Here is a 24,234-nt window from a genome sequence, read left to right on the forward strand (position 1 = left end):
ATGTTAGACTAACTGGTCTGTAATTCCCCGTTTTCTCTCTCCCTCCCTTCTTAAAAAGTGGGGTTACGTTTGCTACCCGCCAATCCTCAGGAACTACTCCAGAATCTAAAGAGTTTTGAAAGATTATTACTAATGCATCCACTATTTCTGGAGCTACTTCCTTAAGTACTCTGGGATGCAGCCTATCTGGCCCTGGGGATTTATCGGCCTTTAATCCATTTAATTTACCCAACACCACTTCCCGGCTAACCTGGATTTCACTCAATTCCTCCAACTCCTTTGACCTGCGGTCCCCTGCTATTTCCGGCAGATTATTTATGTCTTCCTTAGTGAAGACGGAACCAAAGTAGTTATTCAATTGGTCCGCCATATCCTTGTTCCCCATGATCAACTCACCCGTTTCTGACTGCAAGGGACCTACATTTGTTTTAACTAATCTCTTTCTTTTCACATATCTATAAAAACTTTTGCAGTCAGTTTTTATGTTCCCTGCCAGTTTTCTTTCATAATCTATTTTTCCTTTCCTAATTAAGCCCTTTGTCCTCCTCTGCTGGTCTCTGAATTTCTCCCAGTCCTCCGGTATGCTGCTTTTTCTGGCTAATTTGTACGCATCATCCTTCGCTTTGATACTATCCCTGATTTCCCTTGTTATCCACGGATGCACTACCTTCCCTGATTTATTCTTTTGCCAAACTGGGATGAACAATTTTTGTAGTTCATCCATGCAGTCTTTAAATGTCTTCCATTGCATATCCACCGTCAACCCTTTTAGAATTAATTGCCAGTCAATCTTGGCCAATTCACGTCTCATACCCTCAAAATTACCTTTCTTTAAGTTCAGAACCATTGTTTCTGAATTAACAATGTCACTCTCCATCCTAATGAAGAACTCAACCATATTATGGTCACTCTTGCCCAAGGGGGCACGTACAACAAGACTGCTAACTAACCCTTCCTCATTACTCAATACCCAGTCTAAAATAGCCTGCTCTCTCGTTGGTTCCTCTACATGTTGATTTAGATAACTATCCCGCATACATTCCAAAAAATCCTCTTCCTCAGCACCCCTGCCAATTTGATTCACCCAATCTATATGTAGATTGAAGTCACCCATTATAACGGTTTTGCCTTTGTCGCACGCATTTCTAATTTCCTGTTTGATACCATCTCCAACTTCACTACTACTGTTAGGTGGCCTGTACACAACACCCACCAGCGTTTTCTGCCCCTTAGTGTTTCGCAGCTCTACCCATACCGATTCCACATCCTGCAAACTAATGTCCTTCCTTTCCATTGCGTTAATCTCCTCTCTAATCAGCAACGCTACCCCACCTCCTTTTCCTTTCTCTCTATCCCTCCTGAATATTGAATATCCCTGGATGTTCAGCTCCCAGCCTTGGTCACCCTGGAGCCATGTCTCCGTGATCCCTACTATATCATAGTCATTAATAGCTATCTGCACATTCAACTCATCCACCTTATTACGAATGCTCCTTGATGTGGGGATTTTAAACATGAAGTCAAAGAGGGTTAAGAACTTGGAAAGCAAGACTTCTGATTCACAGGTCTGAACTTCTACTTGCTGCCACATTGAATCTGGATACGTTGTTAAGAGTCTTTGAGAATGTCATAGGTTTTCATCGCCCGACAGATAATGGGATGATTGAGGCATCACCCAAGAGTCAAGATTCAACTTAATTGTCACATGTACCAGTGAAAATTGAGTTACCATACAGCCATATTAAGTGACAAAAACAACAATACACACAGCCACATAAAATAAAAGTTACCATAAACATCCACTGCAGCGGAATCCACATTCCTCACTGTGATGGAAGGCAATAAAGTTCAGTCATCTTCCACCTTTGTTCACCCGTTGTCGGGGCTGAACCCTCCGCACTTGACATTGGCGACGATCCGCGGTTCAAGTCCTTTCGTCGGTATGACTGAAACTCCAACGTCGGGACGGATCGGAACAATCCGCGGAACGGCCGCTTCTTACCGGAGACCGCTGCTTCATGGTGTTAAAGTCCACAGGCCCCGCAGTCAGAGTTCCTACACTGGCGATCCTCGGCAAAACATCCCAGGCTCCGCGATGGTAAGTCAGCGCCACGCCCTGGCCGGTCTCCAGGAAAGGCCGCATCACTCCACGATGTAGGCCGCAGGTGGGGGGCGGAGATGCGACACGGAGAAAAATCGCATCTCCGTCGAGGTAAGTGACTGGAAAAAGTCAGGCGTCCCGACTTACCTGATGCCCCGAGTTCCTACGGCTGCCATTGGGAGCCGCTATGAAACATCTACGGACTCCTACGGGCTCGCTACCGACATTACCCGACATTCCCCGAGTTCAAATCAAGGGGAAAACTCGGGAGAGTTCGTTACTCGGGAAAGTGGAACAGGGCCTTAAGGCTGCTACTGTACCGCTGCGCCACTGTACCGCATTATATAAGAGTTTGGCTAGTCTTTTCCTTTTAAAACACTTATAAAAGTGATTGCATTATACTTATGTTTCTCCCAGTCTCCTGGCTCATAGATATTAATGATCAGACTTAATTCAGTTCTGCTCTTGTGACAGGTAACTGTAAACATATTGTTATATTTGAAATAACGTTAATTCTTTGATGTGCATTCAGTCCCTTTCTTCAGCCAGGGTCAGAAAGAGTTATGTATGTCGCCAGATCCAGGAAATTGGAATGTAATTATGCGTGTAGCAGGAGGTTTGGGAGATTTCGCTGGATGCAAGGAATCTGAATACAGTTAAGTATGTTGTCAGAGTTAGGGATCAGGAATGTGTCAGGTGGGTGACCAGATCTCGGGATCTTAAGTACATATACGCTGCAACCATGGTTTGGAATGGGCATTGAGGGTCCGGGACAGAAACATATGTGGGTCTGTACCTGCTGCCAGAAACGTGGACTGGACTTAGATATAGGACTGGTTCTAGGAATTGGGGAATGGCTGAAGCAAGGAGTCAAGAATGTAGCTGTGCATGTGGCCAGAGCCGGAGGTCAGAAACATGCAAAGGTGCAAAACTGGAGATAGAAAAGGTCAGTCTGCGGTTTCATATGTGGCCAGAGCCATGGATGGGTAATGTGATCAGGTGTTCAGCCAGAGGCAGGGACTTGGACCAGTCAAGCAGAAAACAATTGAAGACAATAATTTTCTTTCCTTCTGTGAATAGAGGAATTTCTGCTGACAATGAAAGACTTGTACTTCTGTAGCATTTCTTTACACGGGCCTTTCAAAATGTTCCAAAGTATTTTACAATATGTTTCAGAAATGTAGACAATTTTGTAGCACAGAAAAAAAAAGCAGGTAACTTACAATGAGATCTTACAATGTTAATGTGATAATAACCAAATTAAATTCTTCTAAAATAAACATTGTGATGAACAGATTTTGACCAACATTTCTAGGTTATCTTTCTTCCTCAAAACGAACGGATAATTCTGTCTACATTCAAAGGTTCAATAGGAATTAGTATAACATCTCAATCTAAAGACAGCCTCTGTCCCCAATTAATGGAGTAGCTGGCCTCAATTTTTGTGATATATCTGGCATGAGTCGTGAACTCACAAGCTTCTGACTCCAAAGCAAGCTCCTATTACATGAGACAAAGCTGACACTAACGATTGAGCCAAAAGATTTCAAAATGCTTCTGGAATGTCTTTATTTATGTGTTGGACAACACAACAAAATATTTCACCATGTGGCACTGCAAAATATAGAATAATCCAAATTAAAATGTGGTGCACATTTAAGGAAGATAGCAGACTAATAATCTATCAGAGGAAGTTGAATAGATGAAGAACAATATTTGCAAAATTAACTAAATGTCCATGTTTTTCTCCAATATGCATGCATTCTTGAAAATATACATACCTCTTCCTCTGCTCCTTCATATTTTGCCTGTGCCGTTTCCAAATCAGTCTTCAGTTTTAGAATAATCTGGTCTTGCTTGCCCACCTGGATTTCAAAAACACAGCAGGAATGTGAATAATACAAGTAATATAAGATGAATAAAGCAAGTATTATAAGCTGCCTAATTCAGTTTATAATACTTGTATTTATTGTACTTGTTTTAAGTTTAGGCAACTACAATCATTAAATAATTATTGATATAATAATATATTTGACCACCAGAATTCAAGAGAGAAATTCAGTCTTATTCAGTAGAAAATATACGCTGGTTTCTTTTTTTATGTATATTAAAAAAATGCAACCATAAGCACAAATATGCAAAATCTATTAGTGCCTACAATCAGAAACAAAAAAAAAAATAATTAGCTAGGGGCACTATGAAAATGACAAACTATAAAATATTAACTTAATTTCCTTTGTTGTCCATCTTTCAAAGTTCACATGACTAAGATCTCAGCACCCCATGATGATGAAAGCTTTTCAAGGTGGATACATTGCTGAATGTTGTTCAGGTATTAGAACTTCAGAAGAGGAAGGCCAAGGATTCACAAACCTGCCTTCATTGATGGTTCGGTGGTGGAGAGAATTAAATACTTCAGGTTCCTCTGGATGTGCAAATCTCGGAAGATATGCCCTGCACCCAGCACACTGAAGCATTCATAAAGAAAGCCCCTCATCTACTTACTTAGAAGATTGAGGAGATTCTGTATGTTGATTAATATACACTTGAACTTCTACCTGTGTACATTAGAGAGCAAATTTGACTGCATCATGGCTTGGTTCGGTAACTCCATTACCCAGGAACGAAGATTACAAAACATGGTGTCAATGCCCAGTCTATAACAGGTAATGACCTCCCCACCATCAAAGGGATCTATAGGAGGGCAGCATCATTGAGGATCATCTCCACACTGCCCACGCTCTCATTTCACTCCTGCCATCGGGTAGAAGATATAGGAGCCTGAAAACTATAACGTCCAGTTTCAGGGGCAGCTTCTTCCCAATAAGCATCAGGTTATTGACCACTATGAACTTGAACTAAACTTCGAACAATGAACTGCCTTGATTGCATTAGAGACTTTGGGCCTTCCGTTTTCTTTGCACTATAGTCTTTATTTTTCAATATTGAACTTATTTTTGTTGTTTAATATGGTGTCCACTGAGTGCTAATTTTACATATCGTGCTGCTGCAGGTAAAAATTTCATTGTTCCGTTTCGGGACATATGACAATAAAACACTCTTGACTTGAGAACACAAGTTAAACAAATTCATATCGTAATTATTTGAGAAAACAATACAAATTTAAGATAACATATATCACATTACATTTCATACAATGTTGTTTACTTGGGAAAAAATGAAATGGAAGAAAATAATGTAATTGATGTTTCTGTCGATATGGTTTGTTGTATGATACTGAACTACCAGATTCATTGGAAAATATGGCATATTCTGTATTTAATGTATATGATATGCCAAGAACCAAATAGACTAATATTGGCATGAAGGTAAACAGAACTGCAAGGCTGAGAGCTAAATAAAAAAACTATATACTGGCACAAACTGTTCGCTCTCAGGATCTCAACCCGAAACATTAACTTACAAGTTTTGCTTCCACATATGCTGCTTGATCCATTGAGTTCTTCCAAAATTCTGCTTTTTGCAATATTGGCAAAAACATTTATAACGAATACTGACCATCTTAACTTTATTTGGTTAACAGCTGCTTAAATCTTAAAATATTTTATATTTTAATAACCGCATGCCAATTTTAACATTGTTAATTTTAATGTAGGAAAGTCACTCAATCCAAATATTAACAAAAATATGTAAAGAGTGACAGCAACAATTTATATATTTTATTGACATCTCTAATATACCTCATGTTGAGCAGTTCTATACTTTTCAGTAATTACTGTCACCTCCAGTTCTATTTTCTGCTTCTCAGCACTGAGCACGTTGATATCTTGGGAATGCTGTTTTATTTGGTCTGTCAGCTCAACAGTTTCTTCTTTTAACTGCTGCGTGATTTTTTCTCCATGGAGGAACTAAGATCAAAATTGAAAGTTGCAGCCATTATTTCAAATCATATTTTCTTGGATTCTAACATCTAATACAAGTTTCAGTGTGAATATATTTGTCTGAGCAACTCACAGTTACAGTCATCCATAATACATTATTGGCAGCAAATATAGCTGTCCTCTTTCAAATGAAGTATATTTAGTTCACAGACAGAATACAAAGCTTGTACAATTCTCTGGAATGTTCTGATGACACATTAAAGCTATGTCGCAATCTCCTGTCAAGCAAACGTCTACTTTGATGGTTCAATATATAACAACACAAATTCATCTCTTTTCTGTTCTTCAATACTTACAATAGAATAGGGCCAACACTCACTCACCTCCAGCTCTAGGTCAGTTTTAACCAATTAAGAATACCTTGCGAAGGATAAATTGCAAATAGCATTCAATTCTCCACTATATATTACTATATGTTACAGTACCAAGATTTAGTCTAAGTGAAAGGACCATCTTATTGGGATGAGAATGCTTAAGGGGACGTTTCACAAAAGGTTGGCAAAATATTCAAAAGACTTTGGAAGACCCTTCTCAGCAAGACATGTGGGAGATGTGATTAAATAGAGGTGAAAAGGAAAGGAAGTAAAATTTGAAGTGCCAGTGTGGTGCGAACAAGCATTGGTGTAGGGCAAGGCCTGATCCTCTGTTCTCTCGCTGCCAAAGTGGAATCAATGCTGCTTCAATCACTTCATAAACAGTGCTTCCTCCTTGGCACTTCACACTACTAATGTCAGAGCTCATATCAGCAGAATGCCTGCAAGGATAAACAAGCCACACTTCAAGCAATTGAGCCACTACAATTTCTCTGATGGGAATTGCAGTGGATGCCATCATGGTGAAAGGAATTTGTGCACACAGCAGGCATGGAGAGCAAGTAGTTCATAATCTTAGTCAGTATGCCATGCTGATCTGACACCATGATGCCACTTTCAAACAGCATCACCAGCCAATAGTTTATTTTGACCTCCCACAGCTGATCAAGTGTTCAACAGCATAAAGGCCATCAAGCCTTCATCACTTTCCCACTCCCGCCATGAGCTGCATACAGATATAGTCGAGACACAAGGCACTGCAGATGATGGAATCTGGAACAACATACAATCTGCTGCAGCAACTCAGCAGGTCGAGTGGCATAGGTGGAGGGATATGGATGTGCAACGTTTCTGGTCCAGAAGAAGAGTTCCAAACATAAACACTGTTGTCCATTTCTCTCCACTTATGCTACATAACCTGCTGACTTCCTTCCAGCAGATTGTTTGTTGATACATATTTAGTGGCTGGATTACTCTACTCCAATTTCACCTGATTTAGGATAGTTTCATTTGTTTCTTTACAGCTGTTATCTTTCTTCCTAGTTGTTATCTTTCTTCCCAGGCAACTAAATGGTACTCTCATCAGCTAGAGTAGGGTCCTGACATACAAGCAACCTCATTGGAGATCGTTGAACTATCCTTCAGTGTACTTCAATGTTATATCTTGTATTAAATGTTGTACCCTTTATCCTTTATATGTGCACTGTGGACGGATTGATGATATGGTTTTACCACTAGGGGCGCCGCATTGATGGCAGCCTCTGCCTGCAGTCTTGTCTGTTTTTTCTATCTTTTTATTATTTTAGTCTGGCTTAACAGTTTGTTTTGGAGATTTCTTTAGTTTTTCTATGTGGGGGATGGGGGAGGGGGGGTAGGGTAAGGGGAAACCATTTCCCAGTCACTTCCTGGCAAGGATGCAAATATTCTCCGAGTCGCATCCTCGCCCCACCCCCCTCCTCGCGGCCTACCAACTGGATTGGCGCGGCCTTTCCTGCCGGGGTCCGGGAACCGGATCAGAGCTTCAGCAGCAGCGATGCAGCGCTGGATTCATCGCGTAGCGGGCGATACCTACCTGGGTCTCCATTTGAAGCTCCACGATGTTGGAAGCTGCTTCAACATCGTGGAGCTGTGGTTCGTGGGGCTTCCAGCGGGGGCGGCACTGACTTCTGTGTCGAGCAGTCCTGGGATCCCTTTGCTGGGTCTCCGCCCGGCATGGCCTGTGGACTTCGGGAGCCTCGGACTCCAGTAGGAAGTGGCCGATTCGGATCTCCAAGCCGCTGAAGTTGTTCTCCCGTTCTGACGTCGGAGTTCCATCATCCCGGCGAGCGGGCCTGAACATCGGGCCATCCATAGCGGTGACTGCGGAGGGCTCGGGAGGGCCCGACCATGGGTGAACATCAAAGAACATTAGAGGAAGATGGCTGAACTTTTGGTGCCTTCCCTCACAGTGGGAAACTTTGATTCTGCTGTGTGGGGATGTTTTATGCTGGAGTCTGTGGTCTTTTTTTTTTATTCGTATGGCTGTATGGTGACCACACATTTCACTGGACCAATTGGTACATGTGACAAATAAATGTATCTTGTATCTTTTATTCATGTATAATATTTTCTTTGACTGGATAGCGAGCACTGTTCCTCAGTACATATGACAGAAAACTAAACTATACTAGTCTACAGGTAGTGGTATGGCTTATACTAAAGTACAGTTGTGGATGTTAAAAGGCTTGTGCCAGATTAAGGTGCTTCCATGTGGAATGTTGGTTTTAATATTAAGTGGAGTAGAAGTTGCACTACTGTTGTACAAAGCCCTGGATAGAACCAGTTTAGGAAAGCAGCTCTGATTTACTAGCAAGAAATCTGCATTCTCAGGGTTAAATTAAGAGAGATATTTTAAATTGTGGCTGTGTTCATTAGAATGTAGAAGGTTAAAAGTTAATTTGATTTTATGGGGAATTATCGATACAGTGAAATTGTTTCCGCTGATTCCTGAGTCTAGGACTGGGGACAGTATCTAATGTTAAACCTTCAGGAGCGATCAGTAACCATCTTTTCATGGAGGAGATGGATTTTGGAATCCTCTTCCACAAATGACAACTGATCAACTGTTAAACTTAAACCTGAGATTAGTACATCTTATTAATCACTGTTATGAAAAGATACGAGACAGAAGCATGCATTTGGAGTTATATCACGGATTAACCCTCTGATGGGCAGAACATGCCCAAGGGCTAAATGGTCTATTCCTGTCATGGTTGTTAATGGTTGTTGCGGTTTCACATATCCAACCCACTGATGAATATTCTGTTAATATTGTGGAAGAATTTGTTTCCTAATTCAATCACAAGCAACCATTGAGCCACTCTTACTGTAAAATGCTACAGTAGAATGTCTCTGCAGCAGCAGGATCATGTTATATAATAAATCAAGATTTGCCAAAGTTCAGATTCTATGATGAAGTGTGTGCACCTGTCTGCTGCTTTACATCTCGATTAATAAGCAATTAGATTTGCTTGATGAAGTAGAAGCACCTTCTCTGGTTTCAGATGGCAATATGCCAGAATATGAAAATAAAGCCTTGTAATGTGTCAGTTAAAGTGTTCCTGTTTCTGTAACATTGAAATGAATATTAAAATAAGCTGAACTCTCACTTACAGCATGCATATTTATGATCAGATGTTTTCACACAAGCTGCATTTCTTGTGAAGCCACAAAGGATAAAAATTGCAGCAAACTAGTAAAGGCAGATTATGCACCATTACATGTGGAACTCTTCAACCTTCAAAGAGTTATCGGCCAAATACCAATAATGTCTGCGTTCAATGTAGAAAATCTCTTTAAAGATGGCTGTCTCGTTATATTAAAAAGAAAAATCCTGAAAATACTCAGCAAGTCAAGCAGCATCTGTGAAGGGAGTCACAGATGTAATGTTTTAGGTCAGCGGCCTTCGATTGGAACTGGCAATAGGATTGCAAAAGAGACACAACTATAATTGAAACAAATTGGTGTCCATTTTCCTCTATAAAGAAGAATATTTCCAGCAATATTTTCTGATTGATTGTGTGGGTTTCCCCCGGGCACACTGGTTTCCTCACACAACTCAAAGATGTGGCGGTTGATAGGATAATTGGCTACAGTGAGGTATCTCTAATATAAGGTGGGGAGGAGGGGGGAGAAGCAAAATTGTGTTAGCGGTGATGATGGAGATGGGATTGAGAACCTGCAGTTCAATTCCTTTTAATTAATTATTGTAAAGGAACAATAATGCTGAGCTTGGAGAGAGCACTGAGGAGTGAAATATCTGGCTTTGCTTGATGTTTACAGAGGTTTTCATAGGGAGATGGTTGAACAAAGACTGTAGATGAAAGGACAAAAGGTGTGAGAGAAAAAGATTGAAGAGTTGATAATTGTGAAGCTTAAGGAAGGAATGTAGGTGGAAAAGGAAGGAAAGACGAGAAATAGGAAAGACTACGTGGGGCACAGGGGAGAGAGGGGAGAAAAAGAGGGGGGGGGGGACAGAAAGAGGAGGGATGGGGAAAAAAAAGAGATGAGGTGTTGTGATTACTTAAAATTGGAAAATACAATGTTCATACCGTTGGGATATAAGCTACCCAAGCGGAATATGAGATGATGTTCCTCCAGTTTAAGTGTGGCCTCACTCTGGCAATGGAGGAAGCTAAGGACAAAAAGGTCAGCATTGGGATGGAAAGAGGAGTTACAATGGTTGGCTCCCCTCCTCCTTCCCTTTCACCTACATTCCTTCCTCTAGCTTCATTATTAGCCAGCTTTTAATCCTTTCGTCTCATACCTTCTGTCTTTTCACCTCTGGTCTGTCCACCCATCTATCTATTAACCCACTCCTCCCTGCCCTCCTTCACCTGTATCCACCCATTACTTGTGTAAGGAGGAACTGCAGATGATGGTTTAAACTGAAGATAGACACAAAAAGTTGGAGTAACTCAGCAGAACAGGCAGCATTTCTGGAGAAAAGGAATGGGTGACGTTTTGAGTTAAGATCCTTCTTCAGACTGGTTAGGGATAAGGGAAACAATAGATATAGACGATGATGTGGAGAGATAAAAAAAACAATGAATGAAAGATATGCAAAAAAGTAACGATGATAAAGGAAACAGACTGTACAGTAAGTTGTTTGTAGGGTGACTTGGGTGGGGGAACGATAGAGAGAGAGGGGATGCCGGGGCTACTTGAAGTGAGAGCTATCAATATTCATACCACTGGGCAGTAAGCTGCCCAAGCGAAATATGAGATGCTGTTCCTCCAAATTGCGTTTAGCCTCACTCTGACAATGGAGGAGACCAAGGGCAGAAAGGTCTATGTAGGAATGAGAAAGAGAATTAAAGTGTCCAGCAACCGGGAGACCAGGTTGGTTCACGCGGGCTGAGCGAAGGTGTTCCATGAAACGATAGCCCAGTCTGCGTTTGGTCCCGCCGATGTATAAGAGCATAAGAGTCCATATTTTGAACAACAGATACAGTAGATGAGGTTGAAGGAGGTGCAAGTGAACCTCTGCCTAACCTGAAAGGACTGTCGGGGTCCCTGAACAGAGTCAAGGGAGGGGGTATAGTGACAGGTGTTGCATCTTCTGCAGTTGTTGGGGAAGGTACCTGGGGAAGGGGTGGTTTGGGTGGGAAGAGATGTTAACCAGGGAGTTGCGGAGGGAACGTTCTCTGCCGAAGGCGGAAAGGAGTGGAGATGGGAAAATGTGGCTAGTGGTGGGATCCTGTTGGAGATGGCAGAAATTTTGGAGGATTATGTGTTGGACACGACGGCTGATGGGGTGGAAGGTAAGGACTAGGAGGACTCTGTCTCTGCTGCGACTCGGGAAAGGGGGAGCAAGGGCAGAGCTGCGGGGTACAGAGGAAACACGAGTGAGGACCTCATCTATGATGGGAGAGGGGAACACCTGTTCACTAAAGAATGAGGACATCTCGGATGTTCTAGTATAGAACACCTCATCTTGGGCGCAGATGTGGCGTAGACGGATGAATTGAGAGTAGGGGATGGAGTCTTTGCAGGAAGCAGGGTGGGATCTCTATCCATACTTGTGAGTTTTTAACCATCCTATGGCTTATCTCCACCAAAGTGATTCTACACCTTGAGCTTTTGATCAAGGTTGATCTGTGATTTTGTGAAAGTTGGTCTTCACTACAGCAGTGATCTCACTTATTAACATTGCTACCTTTTCTCTCAGAGTAACTTTCTTTTTCCACTCAGTTTCAGGAATCAGAGAATGGTGGACAATTGAGATTCTATTATTCAAATTTGTTTACTTTACGAACAAAGAGTGCATTAATATCATGAAATAGAATGACCCAGACAGTGCTGTTAAAACCGCAGAAATTAATCAGCATCTTGTGACAAAGAACTTGTGAATTATGGATCTTCACCGGTTTCCGTGAATCTTTGTCGAGTTGTTTTAATCCTTTAACCACGTTGATGCAGAAGTGCATAGTTTGTTCCATTTCTCACAAGGTTCCAGGTGCCCTATTACCCCACTACACCTTATTCGGTTCATTTGCAGCTGACCATGGACACCTATTTTAAAATCTAAGCTCGTAACCATGTCTAATGGGGTATGTTGGGGCCTTGGTAAATACACCCGGTAACATCTCCATATATTAGAAACAAATGTTTTGGCCAGCATTAAATGCGACTGATTATGCTAAGTATTGTAAAATTGCAATGATTTACTCACCAGTAAATATATTAAAAATATTGATTCATAAAATAATTACCTTTTCATAGCAGACAGAATATTGCTTTTTGGCCTCCATCAGCTCTTCTTCCAGAGCACCTAATTTGTTTTCTTTTTGGTGAATCTACAAAACAAAAGCATAATTTAATAGTTCAATTTTTTGAGGTCTTTACAAACCTAATCTACAGATATCTGCTCTCTGATATCTAGCTTAATACTGTTCTTTATAAAAAATATTGAAAATAATTCACTGCTGAACAATAGACTGCATAATTTAATATTTCGACACAAGATGGAAATAAAATGTACACAAATTCCTTGTTTCCATTTAGAATGATAAAATGCCCAATCTAGTGACTAATAACCCACTCTATATGCTGAAAGTTTACCTATGGTTTCAATAACAATTTTAGAAATTCAATTTTTCAGAATATGGCTCAGTCAGTGTAAATTAGATATTAGTTTCTATCAGCACACAGGGTCAATGAACCGTTCAGAAGATCCTGCACCTTTAGCAGCATGAAAGTCTTTTATTTTCCCATTTTCTAAACACAGAAAAATGTATCCCCACAATTCAGAATATTGAATGTCTTATAGAAAGTGAAAGGTCATTTGTAACTGTCCGCAGGATTGATGGAGTTAAGATAACTCCTTGACCTTCACCCTGCACTCATGAAGTATGGTCTCAGATGAGAGAGCATGTTGCAAGTTTTTGGAGACTGTCCTTTTTATTTCACTTCACATTATAGGCTTTTTTTCTACATGTATTTCATAATCATATACCAAGATTTAATTACCTCAAGCTTTTTCATGATAAACAGCAAACTATTTTCTAGAACTGCTCACAAGTCTAGAATTTGTATTAATTCAAAATTATATGCCACCTTTTTGATACTTTTAAGATGATCCAGTTGAATAATTGCTCTACGGGTCTATGTAACATCAAGGTCATGCTAAATGATTTGGTACTTAAAAAAAAAAAGATGAATATAATCCACACTGGAAATAAGACTACAACCTTTGTATTTCAAATGTAGCTGCCCTACAATACCAAACTAATTTTACACAATTCAAGGAGAAATCTTTATACATTAAAAATAATAAATCACAACAGAAACATTTAAATTGTACTCACTTAGCAATGTGTTAAACCAACCTTTCACTGATAACGTGCTGAGATATAAAAGTAATCCTAAACACAATATCATGTTTTTGTTCATTAAGCAATCCAATCCCAAAGAAATATAAAACTTTTAATATCAGGGAATTTACCCATGCCTCAAAAGATCCAAGATTTCCATCCAGGTGCTTGCATGGAGGACTTAGACATACATGCACATTAGCAACCAATAAGCGTCATGTGCTTTGATTTTTGTTCATATTGGAGTGAGCTGTTTGCAGGTTACTTGCAGTGGCCTGCTCCTATGTCACTTGCTCGAGTAGGTCCCAACTTGGCAATGGGAACCTAATCCAGGTACCATCCCTTCCAACGAGGGTATGGGTATCCTTTGATTGTTCCGCCTTCCTTCAGTCCTGGTAGCGTAGTTTGCTACTGTAACTTAGTCCATAGTGCAGGTTAATGACATAAAGAATCAATTGGTTGCAGGTGATACAAAGAAATAAAGAAAGGAGGAAAAGGACTAATACAATTGTTCCCCTGAGAACCAGCATGGATCCAATGGACTGAATAGCTTCCTTCTGTGCAAGATTTATTCACTGGCTTTACTCAGTAACCTGCCCATCTGCATCTCCACCTTCTCCGCCAGAGTGATTTTTTTTCCGATCCGTTCCCCCATTCATCAATCATCCAACCAGCCAGATCATTATATCTTTGCACTAGATGTTGCACCCTTTATCCTTTATCTGTGTACCGTTCATCTGAATAATGTATTTTCTTTGATTGGATAGCATGCAAACAAAAGCTTTTCACTGAACCACACTGTACACATGACAATAATAAACTAATCTAAACCAAACCAAACACAACCCATTGACCCTCCACACAAAAATCATTCAATCAGACATCCCAGGTCTTCAATATTCCACCAGTCATCCAACCAGTCTACAACCCAGAAACATATAACATGACTCCCATGTTTACCAATCACCCCAACATACCCCGATTGGAAATTATTGGTTACCTACTTCTCAGCATTGATTTCTGGCACGCCAAATTCCTTACCTCTCCTCAACCACCATCACGCTGCCCCTGCCCAATGGTAGGCCTCGGCCTCTTTCTCTCCTGTAACTTCAATTAGAACTAGTGGTAGGCATGCATTTCTTTGGATTGGATTTTGCGTACACTTAGACTGGCACAGTATTTGAAGGAAAGCTCTTCATTCATGGAAGTTGATTCAGTACCACCTACTGTTTCAAGCCTCCACATTATTACACTCCCAAGTGATGGGGCCGTGATCAAAATGGCTGTTGTTCCACAACATAACAACCAATTAACAAATTACTGAAAGAACTAATGCAATTCTAGACCTTTTGTTCTTCTCTGTTAATAAGCATAACATGGAACCATCTTCTCCAAGAAAAAAATATTACTGAATGATAACATTCTTTCTATCTTTTCTTCACTCTCCACATTATAGATACCTTCCTTACATCTTTCTGTGTAAATCCTGGAAATATTTATTTCAGTTTTAAAGTAAGGATAATATCTTTTTTTACTGTGAATCAAAACTATTTCAGAATTTGTAAAAAAACTTAATTTGCATCAAAATTGATGGTCCATATATATATATAACAGTCATACGTTTTTAAAAAGGCAGATTAACATGAACATTACAGTGGTTAAAATATTTATGTATGGATAGTAAATTACATATAACTTTGATGAACCTCATCTTCGTCCGTGTTTCATCCGTCCGTTCGTCGGAGCATCGATCATCCCGACGAGAGGGCCTGTACATCGGGCCATCCATAGCTGCGACTACGGAGGGTCAAGGCCCCATACACGGGTGAACAACGGAGGAAGACTGACTGAACTTTATTACATTCCATCACAGTGATCAATGTGGTAGATGTTTATGTTAAGTTCTATCGTGTATTGTCTTCTTATAAGTTTAAGTTCAAATTTATTTGTCACATGCACCGTAAGGTGCAGTGAAATGTAATTGCATGGCTGCATGGTAACTCAAACATCACTGTACCTTAATTGGTGCATGTGACAATAAATGTGAACTTGAACTTGAACATTATTAATGAATACATGTGATCAAAAAAGACTAGAATGCAGATGTTGGTATTTAAAAAAAAATAAACAACTGCTTCATTACAAGACTTGTAGAGCAGGCAAAGCTAAGTCTGACATTTTATAAAAACTTTCAATGCCCATTCAGTAAGCAAGTCAAGCAAAAGGCATATTTGTCTTGTCATTTTAAAGACTCGACTTTTTCAATGTTATTGTTAGTGTGAGGAAAAAGAGGTCAAGAGGAAATGTAACATTTCCAAATGCAAGAAAACAAGCAAATAAATTTGTCCTAAAAAACATATTAGGCCAATTTTGTAATAAAACTGGAGAATCTATACTATCTGGTTGTTTACTTGACCCTATGATGGTGGGATGATGCAAACAGTTGCTTTTAGTAAACCATGTCTTTATACATGACCCAAGACAGCTTTTGATTGATGATATTATTCAGGCGACTATTAGTCTGGTAATTTAGTCAATGCACAACCATTCTTGGTCTGTTCCTTGCCTGAAGACTGATATTTAGGGCAGCATCGAGAAGGTCATGTCCTCAAAAGTACCAGAAAACTAGCACCCTTTAATAAAATGTACAGGTTATAGAATCACTGTGCCCTCCTCCAATATGCCCTCCTCCTGCAAGAATCATGCACTCAAGGTACATGAGTTGATTTTTGATAACAAAAATATAAAAGTATGTTATATAAAAATATAAAGCCACACTTGTATTTTCAAATATTGAAGGCATCCGTAATTTCCAGATTCGTGCAAAATACCTAGTTATTCAATTAAAATTAATTTAAAAAGATTTATTTCGAAAGTATGTCAATCTGAAGCATTATCTTCAGCAATCAGGTTTGTTTGCATTGTTTTAACTAGATTGTGTTAGTGTTTCTCAGTTGATATGTCGAACCACAATACCATTGGGTTGGGTAACCATTTCATTTCCTAAAATATTGAGTAATGAGGGGTGAAATTTTGAGATGTGTCTGTAAATGTTCAAAAACATGCCCGTCTTTTCTTTGTTCTCACTCTTTGAAGAAGCTGTTTAAATATGCCCAGCAAGAGTTTAGGTGTTTATTAAACAAAGATCACAATGCACAGGAGAAGCATCATGCAGATGCAGAATCTGTGCAGGCAGGTGTTCAGTTTCACACTTGGCTCTGACTTTCAAAATCCATCCTCGTTGACTCCAATCCTGAACATAACCTGGTGAACTCAGTGTGGGAGACACGTAAAATAGTAAGATTAAACGAGAACTTACCAGTTCGAAGTTTGATCGTTATTTTATGAGGAGTACGTTGAGGGAATACGTGAAGAACCACGCCAGGACGCATGCGTGTCATTCTTCAAAGCAGCGGTGTGAAATCACAGATAACTGTAATGACTGAACATAGTAAGATTAGAGAAGAAATACCAGTTGAGTATATGATCATGGGTGGGAGCGGAGGGCACGTATTCCCTCAACGTACTCCTCATAAAATAACGATCAAACTTCGAACTGATAAGTTCTCGTTTAATATTACTATTTTACTTCGGAGTCACGTGAGTGACTACGTGAAGATTTCAAAGCTCTGTGATTTCATGCCGTGGAAACGAGTCCATGCATCACATCTGCCTTAATGACTGTGGGAGGAATTGTGTCAACAAAATTTAGACATGAATCCGACATTGAAATCCATGAAATTATGGGGTAAATTAAATTACAGAACTTAAAATTGTTTCTGCAAACGTTCCAGGTTTAATGACTGGTTTATGATAAAATAGTTGGAATGTTTTTTCCCCTGACCATCCTGCTGTCTTGAGGATTTGGTCCATTGGTACATCCAACTGCATAGCTGCCGATGTAGCTGCAGCCGGGTGGAATGAGATTTAAAAATATTAGTATCCACCCCAGCCTGTATTAGAACCTGTTTCAGCCATCTGCGATGGTCTGGACCGTCACTTTTTTGTGTGGTTGCTTGTGGCTGATAAAAAAGTGCCTTCTCATTGCCTCTGATGATATTCGTGTTCTCCATGTATAACAACAAATGTCTTACTATACAGAGACGATCATCTGTTGGGTAAGACCTAAATTCTATATTGAGGCCTGCTGATCCCTGTCTGTTCTGCTTAACTAATTCATAAATATGAAACGTAATATTTCCAGATGAAGAAGTCATGTTGTCCAGTCTTAATTTATGTATCGACTGTACCCTTTGTGCCATGACAAAAGCCATTAGCATGACTGTTTTTAATGTCAGTCTATGTAGGGACAGAGCTGTTGCTGGAGACCAATCCCTGAGCATCGTCAGGACAATACTCACATCCCATATTTGAGAGTACCTGGTTCTTGGGGGATTGGTATTAAAAATTCCCCTCATAAGTTTTGTTACCAGTGGTGAGTCCCAACAGAATGACGCTCTGTTCCTTGCCATAGATAAGTTGATAGGGCACTTCTGGCGCAGTTGATGGCAGTATAACTGAGCCCCTCATCATAATGGAGGCCTGCCAGGAATTCCAGAACAGACGGGATGTTCATTAATCTGTAGGTGATGCTGTTTCTTTGACAATACATCTCCCATTTCCTGATATAGACCAGATACTGTTTTTTGGTGGACTGTCTGTGGGCCGCCGAAATCATGTTCACTGTTCGGTCCATCAGTCCCAGCTGTAGTAGAGGTATTTTTAGACTCTACAAATTAATAAATTCATATAGTTATGGCATGGGTGGCTATCCCTTGTTACGGGATGAACCAATAAATCCGGTCTATTCGGGATGGTGATACATGGTTCTAATGCCATGTTGAGTATCACAGGGAACCATGGTTGAGTAGGCCAATCGGGTACTACCAAAATACCAGACGCAGAGTCTTGCTGTATTTTCCTTAATACCCGACTGATGAGGCAGAAAGGAGGGAATGCATAAATAAACAATTTCCCCCAATGCAGCGAAAATGCATCTGTCGCCGCTGCCCCAGGGTCTGGTTCCCATGAAACATAGTTTGATAACTGGTGATTAAGCCTGGATGCGAATAGATCGATATCTGGTGTTCCATACTGTGCTGTAATATCAGCAAATACTTTTTTATTCAACATCCATTCGGTGTTTTCATTAAATTTGCGTGACCTGGTGTCTGCCACTAAATTTAGTTTACCTGGTAGGTAAGTAGCTGATATCCAAATATGTCTCTGGATACACCATTGCCAAATTGTATTAGCCAGATTGTCACATGATGTCGATTTGTTTCCACCCATGTGGTTGATATATGCTACCACGGTGGTATTGTCCATCTGTAGTCTAACATGCTGGTGATATAACCCAGTACAATATGACTTTAGGCCATGGAATGCACCCAACATTTCCAGGTAGTTTATGCCCAGTGTTTGTAATAATGATGCCTCCTGTGGAATCCATCTACCTCCACAGCTGGAGATGGAATTGGTGGCACCCCAACCAAGTGCACTGGCATCAGTTTGTAGCACCATAGAAGGGTTGCTGATAATGATTGGATTGAAACAAAGCCAAATGTTATCTATCCACCATTTTAGTTCCATTATAGCTTTGATTTGTAGCTTCATTGGTCTGTCAAAATGACCAGCATTAATTTTGAGTGCTCGTATTTTTGCTCTCTGTAAATTTTGGTAATGTAAAGGTCCGAATTGTGTGGCTGGAAAAGCAGCCACCCTTTTGCCAATTACTTTTGCTACCAATCTGATGGACGGTTTACTGATGTCAATGAGGTTATTGCAAGCCTCTATTAAGTCTATAGCCTTTCCCTTTGGCAAAGTCACCGACATGTGAACTGAGTCAATGGTGAACCCCAAGTAGTCCATAGTAGTGGAAGGCGTTAATTTAGATTTAACTGGATGGATAATAAACCCCAGTTTTTCAAATAACTGTTTTGTGGCTGTTACAGTTTGTTTGGCCAATTCCAAAGTTTTGCCCACAATAAGTATGTCATCTAGATATGCCATGACCATGTGTTTTCGTTTCTGTAGAAACGCTAGGGCTGGTTTCAAAATTTTTGTGAACAGCCTGGGGGCTGATGTTAACTCATTTGGCAGCGCTCTATACTGCCATCAGCTGTCCCATCCAGTTGAATTTTAAGTAACATCTGTGGTCACCTCGTATAGGCACTGAATAGTAAGCATCTTTTAAATCGATGCTAGCCATGAAGTAACCTTTGGAAATCAATTGTTTTGCAGTAACAAAGGTTTCCATTTTAAAATGAATATATTGTACAAATGTATTCAATTTGATCAAATCTATGATGATGCGACAACCACCATCTTTTTTGTTTTTGGTAAAGATATTGGACACGAATTCTAGCGGTTCGTGTTGGGATTTTTCAATCACCCCTTTTGTGTAAAGCCGCTCCAGTTCAGCATGCGCTTCTGATTTTTCTTTACCGGAAAGTACGAACATTCGGTTCGGTACATGCTGAACTGGAGGGCTGTATTTGTGTATATATTCTATGGTATATCCCTGGATACTGCTTAAAATATAAGTGTCGGTAGTTAACATACTCCATGCATCCAGAAAGAAGTGTAATCTCCCCCCAACCTCCATGCTCCCTGCAATTTGTAGGGAACCAGACCCACCTACCTCCATAGTTACCAGTGGCAGGTTTACTTATTTTTGTAAATCCTTCGTTGATGTTGAGACGCCGGTGTCTGGGTTTATGGTTGGGTTGGTGTTGAAGGTTTGCGTATCTTACAAAAAGGCCGGCCTGGGCCATGGCCTAAAAAAGAATCATGTTCGGTGTACCGGACCTTTGAGCTTTCACCAGTTTGTCTTGTTCTACTGGTGGGTGCGTAAGGGTGCTGTTTATGGCCGTAGTAGGTTTTTGATGAAGTCGCTTTTATGAGCCCCAGGGTTTTTGCCTCCTCATCGAGCTCCTTGACTTGTTTCGATAGGTTACCTCCAAATAGTAAAATTGGTGGTTTTACGTTTCCAGGTTTGCACAGACCCGCGAATTTCGGGTTTAAAGCAGGTCGGATGGCACTTTTCCTGATGCTGTTTATTTCATATTGTGTGTTGCAAAGCAGTGCCAGTGCATCCTGTTGGTCCTGCGACATGTCCTTCTCATCTACTGTGCGGGTGAAAGCTGTTATTCCCGCTGTTAGGAGCTTTAGTACCTTTTGGAGTTTGACATCCATGCCTCTAACTCCTACTCCGATATGTTTCCATATGCAATTATTTACAACAGGAACATTCAGGGATATACAGTTACCCGGTGCCGAGTGTCTTGCTGTGGTGTCCAATACAGCCTGTTCCTGTAGCTGGTTAAAGGACATATAATCTATACTGGCAGCTAGTTTTTGTTCCAGGTTTTGGCCAGTCTGGTCTGGCTGTATGAAGTTGGACACCATGTCCAGTAGATTTTCACGTGCCTGCACCCTCAGCACACTTGATTTCTCTTCTGCAAACCCCTCTTCAGGATCAGCCCAGAACTGACCCCCAGTACTCCCCTCTGACGAGGGAGATGCACTGTGCAGCCCTACAAGAGGTGCTGCTGTGGGTTTTACATTGTGCCCACAGTGACTAGACTCCATCTCCCGGAGCCTGTCATGTTGGAGCAAGTGCTCCACACACCGCTCCATCCGGCTCCAGCGCTCACGGTCGCTGGCCGCTCGCGGCTGCTCAAAGTCCGACTCATCTGAGTCCACGACTTTGTTGGTTTTTTGTTTTGCCTTACCGCCCGGCCGCGGAGTGGATCTGGCCGGTGCGGAGGCGACATCGGGCACAGCTGTTCCCATTATGGGTGATTCATGTGCCGCTGGCCGCTGCTGGCTGCCCGCTACTCCGCGGTCCTCCCCACCAGCTTTGTCGCAGCCCTCGTTGTTTTCTTCGACTTGTCCATTGACTCCCCACCTGTAAAGCAGTATGGGAAAACACAAAAGACCGCAGAGTAACTCTTACCTGCAGGTTCCGGCTTTTAAAACTGCCGCTGCGGGGGAACGTCGTTCCACCCCGCCTGACTGTTTCGCAATGCGTGTAGCGATATGACACGCATGCGTCCTGGCGGGGTTCTTCACGTAGTCACTCACGTGACTCCGAAGTAAAATCATGGTTCTTGCACAATCAGTGAGCTGAAATGTGATCTGAAAGAGGTATGAGTCTTTTTATGTAAAGCTTGGTGACATTGTTCTTCCTTATCCTTTGCAAAATTCATGTCCATTTTAGATGGATAGTACAAAAATGTTCTCTTTTGTTTCATAGAGAACATCTTTGATGTGACAAAAACTCATGGTTAGATCCATCAACCCAAAATCTGGCAAAGCACTGTAAATTATCAGTAACACCATAATTATATACATATGCCATCTGTTTTCCACAGTCCTCGAATTAGAACACTCTTAGTTCAGACACATAATAACATTGTTTTAATTACAACACATTGCACACTTAAGATACAGCAGAAATAGTTCAAGAAAACCACCATAGATAAAGTTGCAATTCTCCTTTTGACTTGCCATGGATCAGACCTTTGTTAACGATTCTACAAACTTAATGTCAATCGTATGGGTAATCATGAAACATAAGCAGGAGCTGGACAATGTCCAAGCTTGTGTTGACAAGAGGTTGGTTACATCTGTCTCTTGTAAGTTCAATACAATGACAATCTGCAGTAACAAAACGAGAAACCATCTAATCTTGACCTCAAAAGAACTTAAAACCCCAACAATTCAATGATACTACAAAGTACATATACTATGCCAATTATATTAAGACCATAAAGCTATTATTTCACCACCTGAATATTCAAATCATCTTCTCATCTTTATGGTATTTACCCTGAATTTCCAGAAATATTTCAAAGTTGGCATTCAAGATCATTCTAATTGAACTACAATGGTCTCCCTGAAAAATCAATAGATTCTTTCCAAAGGTTTTTTCAGCAGTGGAACGCCGAGAACTTCTCAGAGTACTTTAGATGTGATCTAACCATCTAAAACTCACTTCAGCCCTGTTATATTTCAGTCCTTCGTGGTTATTATCTGTGTTTGTCAGTAATATGTTAATGTTCGATGTAAACTGTTGTTTTGGTCTTCAGATACTGTCTATTGGACATTGTCCTATTTGTCCTACACTTTAGGTCCAATGTGGTTGATCACATATTTCATGCCTGGCCATTTGCCATGGTTTTCAAGGGATTCAGGATTTTAATCTTGTATTATAGATGCTAATAATTTCGCCACAAACAGATTTAGGGTAACTGGTCTTCCTTTCCAGGTTTACATCTTCCAAGTTTTGTGCAGTTTTCGTCCAGATGTCCAGTCTGAAGAAGAGTTCCAACCCACAACGTCACATATTACTTTTTTCCAGAGATGCCGCTGACCCACTGAGTTACTCCAGCAGTATGTCTATCTTCGGTATAAACCAGCATCTACAGTTCCTTCCTACACGTGCAGTTTATTAATCTAAAGGAATTGTTCCTGGATCAAGGAAATTATAATTAAGATAAGAGTAACATTCTGATCTACATCCTTAAAAACTCTAGAACAGAAACTATCTAGCCCTAAGAATGCATTATTCTCTAGCATTTTTACTTTTTGCAAAGTTGCTTCTTTGCTTATGTTAATTTCATGGAACTCCTCACTACAATTTGATATTAGTTTCCTTGATCTCTTTGGTATGAGGCCCACTTTCTGTATTGAAAATGCTGAAACTAACTGATTTGTCAATATGGCCATCAACTTAATTTCATTTCAAATAACGCCATTGATGGTTTTCGAAGTTGCCCCTCACCGCAGTCTTTTTCCTGATACAATTGTTTAAAAGAACAGTTTCAACTTTGCTATCCCCAGAAATCATCATCATCTTGATTGGCACATTAGGCTGTTTTTAATAATAACTAGACCAAGTGCAGACCCGTCGGGTCTGTTCCCCCAACGTGCAGTTGCGGGGAGGGGGTGCAGCATGCGGAGTGACACACACTAACTAACCCCCCCCCCCCCCCCCGCACACACGCTAACTATTTGATATTATATTAATATTATTAATTTGCTCCTTTTACCCCATAACGACCCTATCTACTGACGCATAGCCCCCAACTCGCAGGCGCTTCTAGAGAGGTGGGTGGGTAGAGAGTGAGGGCAGAGAGAGAAGGGGCGGGAGAGGGGGGGGGGGAGGAAGGGGAGAGGGGTAGGGAGATGGATAGGCGGGAGAGAGAGGAGTGAGGGGGAAGAGTGGGGAGGGGTATGGAGGGGGAAAGGCAGGGGGAGAGGGAGAGAGAAGGGGGAAGGGGCGGGAGATGAGGGGGGTGTGGGGGAGAAAGGGAGAGGACGGGGAGGAAGGGGGAGAGGGCGACTGGGGGTGAAGGGGGAGAGGAGTGGGGGGAGGAGGGAGTGGGGGAGGGGGAGAGGGAAGGGGGATGGGCAGTGAATGGGGGAGAGAGAGGGAGAGGGCGGACCTGAACTTGGTGAGCGGGCGGCTCGGACGGGGCCTACTGCGAACGGGCAGCGAGCCTCGGCAGCTCTCATGTGACGATTCCCCGTGTCCCTGCGATCAACGGAGGAATTGA

General features: G+C 41.1%; 1 protein-coding gene across 1 annotated transcript in view; it reads right to left on the reverse strand.

Annotated features, from left to right (window-relative positions):
* Nucleotides 1-24,234, reverse strand: part of LOC116972561 (paramyosin-like) — a 407,834-nt gene that overhangs the window by 195,003 nt on the left and 188,597 nt on the right. The window contains exons 9-11 of the mRNA XM_033020381.1: nucleotides 12,569-12,652; nucleotides 5,803-5,970; nucleotides 3,883-3,966 (exon numbers count right to left, since the gene is read on the reverse strand). Coding sequence (XP_032876272.1) covers nucleotides 3,883-3,966; nucleotides 5,803-5,970; nucleotides 12,569-12,652 — 336 coding nt within the window. The remainder of the gene's footprint in view (nucleotides 1-3,882; nucleotides 3,967-5,802; nucleotides 5,971-12,568; nucleotides 12,653-24,234) is intronic.

This window comes from Amblyraja radiata, chromosome 4 (genome assembly GCF_010909765.2).
Source record: "Amblyraja radiata isolate CabotCenter1 chromosome 4, sAmbRad1.1.pri, whole genome shotgun sequence".
In the NCBI taxonomy this organism is placed as follows: Eukaryota; Metazoa; Chordata; class Chondrichthyes; order Rajiformes; family Rajidae; genus Amblyraja; species Amblyraja radiata.